The sequence below is a fragment of the Opisthocomus hoazin genome, chromosome 28 (assembly GCF_030867145.1).
Source record: "Opisthocomus hoazin isolate bOpiHoa1 chromosome 28, bOpiHoa1.hap1, whole genome shotgun sequence".
NCBI lineage: Eukaryota > Metazoa > Chordata > Aves > Opisthocomiformes > Opisthocomidae > Opisthocomus > Opisthocomus hoazin.
Genome location: NC_134441.1, coordinates 7,230,106 through 7,240,479, shown reverse-complemented (window position 1 = coordinate 7,240,479; position 10,374 = coordinate 7,230,106). Strand labels below are relative to the sequence as shown.

Below are 10,374 nucleotides of genomic sequence, written 5' to 3'. Positions count from 1 at the left end.
CTGCCTCGCGGCTCCGCGTCCCCCTCCTTCGCCCCGAGCCTGCCGTGGGTGTCCCCCACGGGGATGCTCCTCGCTGCCGTGGTGGGGGTCAGCGGGGGGAAGCTGGGGTGCCCGGATGGGACGGTGATGGGCACCTCGTTCCTCGTCCACAAGGGTCCGTGGCTGCGGTGACGGGCGAGGCGGTGCCAAAGCCAGGCTTTGGTGGCTGTCCCGTGGCGAGGGCACGAGGGTGCCCGTGGCCGTGCCCTCGCCGCCGTCGCACCCCTCCGTGCCACCCCGTTCCCCCCCCCCCAAGACCCTGTCACCATCCCTCCCTGAGCCGGAGCGGGGTCCGGAGCCGCTTCCCGGGGTCCCGGCGGGGGACAGAGCCTCGTGACACGGCCGGTGGCGACGGCACAGAGTTTATTGACACACCGCCAGCACAGCGCGGGGATGCTCGGGGTGGGGGGGGGACACGGGGTGGGGTGGGGGGGTTCGCTTCTACCGTTCACAGCGTGCATCGCGTACACAGAGACGGGGAGCGGGCAGCCCGCGGGGGGCCGGCACGCCAACGCCATGCTGCCGACGGCTCATGCGGGGGGCTGCGGAGCGGGGGGGGGGGACGGCGTGGCGGGGGGGGGGGGCCAGCTCTGCTCCCCAGCTCCTCCGGCTGCCTCCTGGGCCGCGGGGCTGGGGCTTCGGGCGGCACGGGGACGGAGGGAGCGGAGGGCGAACACGGCACAGCGCTGCACGACACTGGGGGGGCACGACGTCGCGGCGTCCCCCCGCACCACTACAGCCCGTGGGAGCGGGGGGTCCCCGGGAGAACCCCTCCGTCCCCGGGAGCAGGTCAAAAACAGGGGGGTGCTTCCAGCCTCTGCGCCGCAGCCCCTGGGGTGGCCAGGGACCCCCAGCCCCGGTCGGCAGGGCCGGGGGCCCCCGGGAGCTGCCTTGGAGCAGGGGACTGGGGGGATGCGGGGGACGCCGGAGGGGAAGGGGGTCCCGCGGCGGAGGTCAGAGCGCGGGGCTCACGCCAGCGAGGGTGATGCCGGTCGGCCAGTCCGGGTGATGAAGGCTTCGTCCCTCGGGGCGCGGAGCAGCGCGGGCTCTGCCTCCGCGCTGGGCGAGCGGCGTGGCTCCTTCCCCGAGCGGGCAGGGACGCGGGCGATGCCACCATTTCCACCGGCCGGGTCCCCCGCACCCATCCGGCTCCTCCACCCGGCAGCGTCCGTGGGAGAAGCCCCCGCGGCGGGCGCCCGGCCCCCTCCCCGGCCTCCCACCCCTAACGCCCCACGCTGATGTTGCACGTCTTGCAGCTGGGGTCCTTTTTGGCGTTGGCCGTGGAGAGGCTCATCAGCTGGTGCCCGCTGATCTCGCCCAGCGCGCCGAGGCTGAGGTCCACCGGCTCGGTGTATATCACCTCCAGGATGCTGTCCTGGGCATGGCGGTACACCAGCTCGCCCTCCTCCACGCAGCACGTCAGGAACTTGTTGGAGGAAATGTCCAGCTGGGGCAGGCGCTCCCGGCAGAAGATGTCCCCGGAGGAACCCTTGGGTGCCAGGACCAGGACCACGTAGTGGTAGGCGGTGTACATGCAGTAGAAGTCCGCGAAGTAGAGGTTGGTGTTGGGGTTGAAGAGGCGCTGAGCCGGGATCTGGAAGCGGTAGCGGCCGTAGGGCGAGTCCTGGGGGGGCTGCCCGGTGTTGAATTCGGTGTTGCAGCTGAAGAAGATGCCGTGCAGCATCCCGCTGGTGGGCGAGCCGTGGCTGCCGCTGTTGTCCTTCAGCGAGGGCTTCATCACGTTCCCGCAGTGCATCCTGTGTGCGGGGGACCCCGGGGTGAGGAGGAGGAGGAGGAGGAGGAGGAGGAGGAGGGACGCAGGCAGGGCGAGGTGACGTGGAGGGAGGGAGCGGTACCTGACGTGCTGGAAATACTCCTTGTGCTGGTTGCGGTAGAAGACGGAGAAGCGCAGCATGCGGCCGGCGATCACCTCGGCTTTCTCCTGCAGCTGGGCCAGGTGCTCCTTGGCGTAGTCTGGGGGACGGGGACATCAGGGCGGCTCCGTCGCCCGGCCCTGCCCGCAGCTCCCGCTCCCCGCACGCCTCCCACTCGCCGGCTGCTTCTCCAACCCGCCCGGCTTGTCCGAGCCCCCGCCATCACCCCCGGCCTCCCCCCGGCTGCCCCCCCCCCCCGTGCCACGCTCACCCCCGGTGCAAAACTCCACCGTCTCGCTCCAGCCGGACACCAGGTACTCGCCGTCGCTCTGCTTCACCGCCGTCTGCACCGCCACGCTGTACTCGGTGCGCGGGCTCAGGAACCAGTGTCCCCGCACCGTCATGGGCAGTGGCACCGCCTTGGCCACCAGCTTGGTGGGGACGTCCTGTGCCGAGGGGCGAGGGTCAGGCAGGGTGGGTGTCCCCCCCCCCCCAGCATCCCTGCGTGGGGATGCTGCTGGGTACCACAGGCTGCAAAATCTCCCTCCCGGGGCTTCACCCAGACCCCCCGAAGGGGCCGTATCTCCCGCCGTCATCCCCCCTGCGCCGGCCCCGAACGCCTCCCCACGAAGCCGCTGCCGGGATGGGGATGTGGGGTGTCCCCCCCCCACGGGGGGTCTCGGGGACCCCCCGCTCCCGGCAGCGTCTCCCGGTGTCAACAGGCCACCGAGCCGCACCGCAGTGCAGAGCCGTTTCTGTGGCAACGGCGGATGCTGAAGTCGGGAGGAACAAGGGGGGGGGGGAAAATCCCACCCCCCCACCCCCCCCTTATTATTGGGGAGGAGAAAAAAAAAAAAATAACGTTAAACATTAAATAGCATCACCCTGGCAACGGCGCTGCTAAAACCGTCCTGAATCAGTGACTCGCATCCAAGGGGGGGGAGCGGGAGCGGTTCGCAGCTCCGCTCCCCCGCGGGGGCTCGGGGAGGGGGGGTCGCACCCCGGTCCCCATCCCGGCCCCCTCCGTGTCCCACGGGGGGATTTGGCCCCAGATCAGCACGGGAGTGGGCTACAGACCCGGTTTCCCCCCCCCAAACCCGGCTCCCCTCTCCCCTCCCCGGGCAGGGGGGGTCCTGCGTGCCCCCCCCGGCTCACCCGGTGCTTGAACTTGTTGGAGTTCTTGTTCTCCTTCTTGTTGAGGTCGATGAAGTAGTGGGTGACCCTCTCCAGGTCCCCCTTCTCCACGGCCCAGGAGATGCGGAACGAGTCGCAGGTGATGTTGTTGATCTCGATATTTTTGGGGGTGGAAAGCAGCTCCATGGCCGGGGGGGCTGCGCTCCTGCAGGCAGAGGGGGTGGGGGGCTCTCAGGGCGGTGAGGGACGGGGTGCGGGGGGCTCTGAGGGTGCTGGGGGCGAGGGATGGGGTTCAGGGGCTCTCCAGGCGGCGGGGGCGAGGGCTGGGGTTTGGGGGCTCTGAGGGTGGCGAGGGCGAGGGCTGGGGTTTGGGGGGTCTGAGGGCGGTGGGGATGGGAGCTGGGGTTTGGGGGGATCTGAGGGTGGTGGGGGGGAGGGATGGGGTTTGGGGGCTCTGAGAGCGGTGGGGGCAAGGGTTGGGGTTCGGGGGGATCTGAGGGTGGTGGGGGCGAGGGTTGGGGTTCAGGGGGCTCTGAGGGTGGCGGGGATGGGAGCTGGGGTTCGGGGGGATCTGAGGGTGGTGGGGGTGGGAGCTGGGATTCTGGGGGCTCCGAAGGCGGCGGGGGTGGGAGCTGGGGTTCGGGGAGCTCTGAGGGCGGTGGGGGCAAGGGCTGAGGTTCGGGGTGCTCTGAGGGTGGTGGGGGTGGGAGCTGGGGTTCGGGAGGCTCCGAGGGCGGCGGGGGTGGGAGCTGGGGTTCGGGGGTCTCCGAAGGCGGTGGGGGCAAGGGCTGAGGTTCGGGGGCATCTGAGGGTGGTGGGGGTGGGAGCTGGGGTTCAGGGGGCTCTGAGGGCGGCGGGGGCGAGGGCTGGGGTTCGGGGGGCTCCGAGGGCTGCGGGGGCGAGGGCTGCCCACGGCAGCAGCTGCCAGGCGAGCGGCCGCCCGCGCCGGGGCCCCCGCGGCAGAGCAGATGGCAGCGGGGTGGGAAAGCGGCGGGCAGCCAGGAGCGGGCAGCGCGGGCAGGAGCAGGCAGCGGGGAGCCGGGAAGCAGCCCGACGGGGCGAGCGGCTGCGCGGGGGCCCCGGCCGCTCCCCCGGGACGCCGCGGGGGCCCCGGCTGGCTGCCAGCGGGCGTTTTCGGGGTTTGCTCAACACCGGGTGGGGAAAGAAAAACAAGGGGAGCGGAGGGAGTGCTGGGAGAGGGGAGGGTTGCACGCGGGCGGCTGGCACCCGAAAAGCTGGATCCGCCTTCGCCCTGGCCCGCGGCCGCCCCGCGCCCCGGTACCCCCGCACCCCGCGAAGCCGCTCTGCGGGGTGGGGGGGCTTCGCACCCCGGGCGCGGTGGGTGCCGTCGGGATGCATCGAGGAGGCTGGGGAGGGGGTTGCACCCCAAGACGGCGCCCGTACGAGCTGTGGCACCCACCCGAGCCGTCCCACGGACACCCACGCCCGGGCTCGTCCGCGCTTCCCCCCCCTCACCCAACACCCGTGGGTGCACAGACCCACGCCTGGGTACCGTGGGCTCGCTCCCCCGGCCACGCGTGCCCCCCGCCCGCCGTGTGCGCAGAGCCGGGGGGCTGGCTCACGCCGGCTTCCCACGGCGAGTGACACCCCGACACCAGGGTGCCCGCCGGACCCCCCCACACCCCCCAACCAGGGGGTTGACCCCGAGAGCGCTCCCTTCTCAGAGCAGCAGGTCACAGCTCGCCGGCCGGTGATGCTTCGCGTCCCAACGTCCCCCATCCTCGCCGGGGGGCCGTGCCCAAAGGTCACCGGTAACACCGCGACGGTGAGGCCCTTACCTGGCCGTGCCGGTGGGGTGGTGGGGTGGAAGGGAAAGCAAAGCAGGGTCTGGGTGAGGCCGAGCCGAGCGGGAAGGATGGACGAACGGCGGCGAAGGCGATGCCGGTGAAGGCGATAAGCCGACGACGCTGCCGCCGCGCTGCGACTGGGATCCTCCCAGCCAGCTCGGAAATAGCAAACACCCTCCAGAGGAGGGGAAAGAAAAAAAAAGGGGGGGGGGGGAGGAAAAAAAAAAAGAGAAAAGAGGGAAAAATAGATATCTGAGCGGCTCGGAGGAGGGGGGGGGGGGGGAGAAAGCCCTCCTTGTTCTGCCAATCGCGTTGTGTAGGGCGTCAGGTGATGGATGGAGGCAGCGCGGATGCTGCCGTGGGGAGTGGGGGGGTCGTGGGCAGCTCCTGCTTGAGCCCCCCCCCTTTTTAGGGCTGGGGGGGGGTGTCCCGGGTGTGCCGCCCCCGGCACACCCGGGACACCCCCCCCCCAGCCCTAAAAAGGGGTGCGCTGGCTGCGTGGTGGGGGGATGCTGACACCCACGCAGGACCCCCGTGGGAAGCGTGAGTGCAAAACGCAGCGGTTGGCTTCAGGTTTGCTGCTGGAGATGTGCGGGACACCTTTATTTGGGGTTTCTTTTTTTAAGGGTACCCCCAAAAAAGCTCGTCGTGTCCCCCCCCCCGCCCACCCGAATGCGTGGGGTGCCCACGCGTGTTGTTCCCGCGGGGCTGCAGCGTGGGTGGGACCCCCACACCGCGCCCTGCGGGGCACCCTAGGGGGGGTTCAAACGAAGGGGTGACTGTCCCGTCCATCCCCTCCCCGGTGTCCCCCCCCAAACCCTCCCCACTGTCCCCATTCCCAAGGGCCGGGCACTGCCCGGCACAAAGATGGCGCCGCCACCTTCCCCCCGGAACCCGGTAGTGCCCAGCGCAAAGATGGCGGCTCATTGGCGGGCACGGCGCGCCCTCAATAAAGATGGCGGCGGCGGCGTCTCCCCGCTTCCCGGGAAAGTCGGGTCGCCCGGCGCGCATGCGCAGTGGGTGGCGAGCCCGTGGCTGCCCGGGGAGGGTAAGGGGCGGCGTGGCGTGGGGAGACGGGAGGGGGGGGCGGCTGGGGGGCAGGGGGTTCGAGTGGGTCCGGGGGGGTGTGCGTGGGGGGCTGAGCAGCCTGGGGTGGGGGGCGAGAGTGGTCCCGGTTTGGGGGTGCGGGGAGGGGACGGGGAGCGCTATGGGGAGGGGGATGCGAGTGGGTCTTGGGGGGGGGAACTCACTGGGGAAGGGAACGCGTGTGGGTCGGGGGGGGGAGCCCAGTGGGGAAGGGGACGCGAGTGGGCTCTGTTTTGGGGTTTGGGGGGGTGGGGGAAGCGCTCTGGGGAAGGGGATGTGAGTAGGTTGGGGGGGGGGAGCCCACTGGGGAAGGGAACGCGAGTGGGTCCGGGGGAGGGGGGATGCGAGTGGGTCTTGGGGAGGGGGTGATCCCGCTGGGGAAGTGTTCGCGAGTGGGCTCTGTTTGGGGGTGAGCACTCCGGGGAGGGGGATGTGAGTGGGGGGGAGCTGAGCCCTGTGGGGTGGGGGGTACACGAATGGCCCCTGACACCCCCCCCCTCCCAGGGCCAGGCTGAGGATGGCGGAGGGGGGCTCGGGCGAGGCCGGCTCGCCGGGCACCCTGCGGCCGGGGCTCCCCGGGGCGCGGGGGCTGCTCGGGAGACGCGCAGCCGCCCCCCCCCCTCAGCCCCGGCCGCCTGCCCTCCATCCGCTCCCGAGACCTCACCCTGGGAGGGGTGAAAAAGGTGAGCATCCTCTGGGGGGGGGGGGAAGCCCCCCAAAACCCACCCTTTTGGAGTGACCCCACCGCTTGGTGGGGCGAGGAGGGGCTCCGAGAGCGGCGGCGGGGGGCTTTGCGGGGAGCTGGGCGGTGCGGGGTGCCAGGTCCCCAGCTGCCCCCCCCCCCCCCAGCGCCACGGGCGGTCGGGGTCCCGCCGCTCCATCCTGCAGCGCCTTGTCCCCCCGCTCTCGTCTGCAGAAAACCTTCACCCCCAACATCATCAGCAGGAAGATCAAGGAAGAGTAAGTGGCCTCGTCACGGGGCGCGACGGCGTCTCGGGGGGCGAAACCCGCCCCGAGAGGGGAGCCCGCTGCCGAGGGGGGTGGCCGGGGGGTGACAGGCCACCTCCCCGCTCCCCAGGCCCAGGGAAGATGTCTCCGTCAAGAAGGAGAAGAAGGAGCGGGAGCGGGAGCGGCAGCGCGATGGGCACGGCCGGGGCCGCGGCCGGCCCGAGGTTATCCAGTCCCACTCCATCTTCGAGCAGGGCCCCGCCGAGATGATGAAGAAGAAAGGTAACGGGAGCTGCCTCCCCCCACCCAACCCCTTCCCGGGGGGGTCTCAGGGCCGTCCCGCCCGGCTCGGGGCTCACCCCGGCGCTGCTCCCCCCTCTCTGTCCCCAGCAGGCTCCTGGGACAAGACGGTGGACATGTCGGACTTCGGCCCTTCCCACATCATCAACATCAAGAAGGAGAAGAGGGAGACGGACGAGGAGACGAAGCAGATCCTGCGGATGCTGCAGAAGGACGACGTGAGTGGGGCTGTGAGGGGGGGGCTGCGGTGGCACCGGGCATGCTGAGCGTCCCCCCCACCCCTACTCCTGTCCCCCCAGTTCCTCGATGACCCGGGGCTGAAGAACGACATCCGCAACAAGCCGGTGCAGCTGCCGCTGGCCCGCTCGGGCTGGCTCTTCAAGGAGGAGGCGGCGGAGCAGGAGGACTCCCAGCCCTGGCCGCCCGGCCCCAAGGAGGAGAAGATGGAGCTGGACCCACCGGCGGTGAAAGGTGCCCTGGGGTTGGGTGGGGGATCCCGTGGGCAGGGGCTGAGGGGGCTGCCCCCCTCCCCGTGCCCACCCGCTGCCTCTCGCCGGTGCCAGTGAAAGAGGAGCCGTGCGATGAGGACCCCCTGCCCAAGCCGGCGGAAGCCAAGGGAACCCCCGGTTTCCCGCGGGACGTCTCGGCGGCCGAGCTGCTGCGGGGGCTGAGCCTCTCGCCCGAGGAGGAGCTGCTCTTCCTCCAGCTGCCCGACACGCTGCCCGGCCAGCCCCCCACCCACGACGCCAAACCCGTCAAGACGGAGCTGCAGAACGACGAGGGGCAGGTGGTGGTGGTGAAGCAGGAGAAGAGCCAGGTAGGGGCTCGGGGTGGGGGGCAGCGGGGTGGGATGGGGGACAGCGTGGTGATGTGTGTCCCCCCCCCTCTCCCGCCGTGTCCCTCGGCAGGAGGCGAGGCAGGCGGAGAACACCTGCACCCTGGCCGACCTCCCCGAGGGGCAGGTGGGGAAGCTGCTCATCCGCAGGTCCGGGAAGGTGCAGCTGGTGCTGGGCAAGGTGACCCTGGACGTCACCATGGGGACCCCCTGCTCCTTTCTGCAGGTATGGGGGCTTGGGCTGCACCCCAAGATCACAGAATCCTGGTTAGGGGTTGGCAGGGACCCCTGGGGATCCCAGCCCAACCCCCTGCCCAAGCAGGGTCACCCAGAGCAGGCTGCACAGCACCACGTCCAGGCGGGGCTGGAATATCTCCAGAGAAGGAGACTCCACAGCCTCCCTGGGCAGCCTGGGCCAGGGCTCCGGCACCCTCAGAGGGAAGAAGTTCTTCCTCGGGTTCAGCTGGAGCTTCCTCTGCTCCAGTTTGTGCCCAGTGCCCCTTGTCCTGTCGCTGGGCACCACTGGAAAGAGTCTGGCCCCGTCCTGACCCCCACCCTGCAGATATTTATGGGCATTTCTAAGGTCCCCTCTCAGCCTTCTCTTCTCCAGGCTGAACAAGCCCAGCTCCCTCAGCCTCTCCTCGTAGGAGAGATGCTCCAGTCCCCTCCTCATCCTCATAGCCCTCCGCTGGACTCTCCCCAGTAGCTCCTCATCTTTCTCAAACTGGGTGGCTCCTTTGGGGGTCCCCGGGACCACCAGGGAGGAGCAGGGTCGTGCTGGCCCCTAGGTGATGGGGCTGGGGTGGGGGCAGAAGGATCCTGCTCTTGTCACCAGGGTGTGGGCACATCTCCTCCAGGCTTAGCCCCCCTCCAGCGGGCAGGACCCCCGCCCTCCTCCTGCCACGGTGAGAGGGTTTCCGGGGAGCGGGCTGCTCACGGACGCTTCTCCCCTCTGGGAAAGGAGCTGGTGTCGGTCGGCATCGGGGACAACCGGACGGGCGAGATGATCGTCCTGGGCCACGTGAAGCACAAGCTGGTCTGTTCCCCGGACTTCGAGGCTCTGCTGGAGCACCGGCACCGGTAGCCTGGGGGGGGGGGGTCCCAGCCCCTGCCCCCAGCCCGCAGGGACGGTCCCTGCGTTGCTCGGGGACCCTGCTCTGCCCTCAGCCCCTCCAGCCTTGCCTTTGGGCCGTGGAGAGGGGTCTTCTGCAGCTGTGGGCGCAGGGCTGGCCCCCACCTCCTTCCCCAGTGGGGCTCGGGGGGTCCAGCTCTGTCCCCCCCTGCGCAGGGCTGTGGCTGCCGCGTCTCCCAGATTTCTGGATGGGGGGGACCACGGTGTCCCCCGGGCTCTCCAGGAGCCGTGTGCACGCTGAGGAGAGCAGGGCACGCGCCTGGGGGGGGAAACGTGGAATAAAAATGATAAAATCTGCTTTTTTTCCCCTGGGGGGGACTGCTCTGTGTCGTATGCGGTGCTGTCGGTGCCCCCCACCCCACGCTGTGTGCCCCACCGGTTGCCACCAGCTCGGTGCTGGCACACGGGGCCGTGTCCTCGCCCTTGGGAGAGCCGGGGGGGGCCCAGCGTGGTGGGCTGAACCCCGGCCCCCCCCGGGGCTGTGCTGGGGGTCCACCAGGGAGCAGCTCCCCGCTCTGTGCCGTGGTCCTTGGACACTGCTACAGCTTTTGAGGATGGGGGGGGGGGGGGGCCCAGTGAGCAGCCACCACTGCATCCCCGTCGTGGTGGAGGGGGTCTGGTGGGGGGGGACACACAGAGCATCGCCCCATCGTCTGCCATCGTGGGGCCCGATCCTGGCTGCGTGCCCCCCGCGGGCAGGGAAGCAGCAGTGCCCTGTGCAGAGCGGGGCTGGGGCTGCCCTGGGCCCTTCGCTGTGGCCCACCCCCCCCCACCGTCCCATTTACCCCCCCTCCCCATATCATTTACCCCCCTCCCCATCCCATTTGCCTCCCCATCCCATTCCCCCCCTCCCCATCCCATTTACCCCCCCGCCATCCCATTTCCCCCTCTCCCCATCCCATTTCCACCCCTCCCGTCCTATTTCCCCCCTCCCCGTCCCATTTACCCCCCCCGCCATCCCATGTCCCCCCCTCCCCATCCCATGTCCCCCTCTCCCCATCCCCTTTACCCCCCTCCCCAACCGCAATCTGGCCCCGCCCCGGCTGCCGGCGCTGTCCGGGGTGCTGAAGCCCCCTACCCTGCGGGGCGTGGTTATCCCCTCGAGGGGCGTGTCCAGCCAGCTGCCCAATCAGCGCGGCGGGCGTTGAGTGGGCGGGGCCGCGCCTGCGCGGTGAGGCGGTGGCGGCGGCGTGCTCGGCTCCGCGGCTGGCGGCCTCG

The 10,374-nt window shown here is 70.6% G+C and overlaps 2 protein-coding genes across 2 annotated transcripts; one reads left to right on the top strand and one right to left on the bottom strand.

Annotated features, from left to right (window-relative positions):
* Nucleotides 1–1,173: 1,173 nt before the first annotated feature.
* On the bottom strand, nt 1,174–4,930 carry PHYHIP (phytanoyl-CoA 2-hydroxylase interacting protein). Its single transcript, XM_075444768.1, has 5 exons — nt 4,847–4,930; nt 3,069–3,252; nt 2,185–2,359; nt 1,896–2,013; nt 1,174–1,796 (listed from the first exon to the last, which is right to left on the bottom strand). Exons 2-5 carry the CDS (start codon nt 3,231–3,233, stop codon nt 1,262–1,264), a joined length of 993 nt encoding a protein of 330 aa, XP_075300883.1. The 5' UTR covers nt 3,234–3,252; nt 4,847–4,930; the 3' UTR covers nt 1,174–1,261.
* Nucleotides 4,726–9,205, top strand: POLR3D (RNA polymerase III subunit D). The gene is given in 11 exon segments (XM_075444767.1): nt 4,726–4,833; nt 5,699–5,903; nt 6,446–6,548; nt 6,550–6,624; nt 6,858–6,901; nt 7,020–7,171; nt 7,283–7,407; nt 7,489–7,660; nt 7,753–8,006; nt 8,098–8,250; nt 8,986–9,205. Coding segments are annotated over 9 exon segments (1,188 nt in total). The 5' UTR covers nt 4,726–4,833; nt 5,699–5,903; nt 6,446–6,458; the 3' UTR covers nt 9,109–9,205.
* Nucleotides 9,206–10,374: the final 1,169 nt, after the last annotated feature.

Bases quoted from the DNA above. Each gene is read 5' to 3' on its own strand.
- PHYHIP (XM_075444768.1), bottom strand. From the start codon at position 3,233: ATGGAGCTGCTTTCCACCCCCAAAAATATCGAGATCAACAACATCACC. The intron at 2,360-3,068 runs GTGAGCCGGGGG...CCCTCGGCACAG, and splicing joins CCAACAAGTTCAAGCACCGG to GACGTCCCCACCAAGCTGGT. The intron at 2,014-2,184 runs GTGAGCGTGGCA...CCCGTCCCCCAG, and splicing joins GGTGGAGTTTTGCACCGGGG to ACTACGCCAAGGAGCACCTG.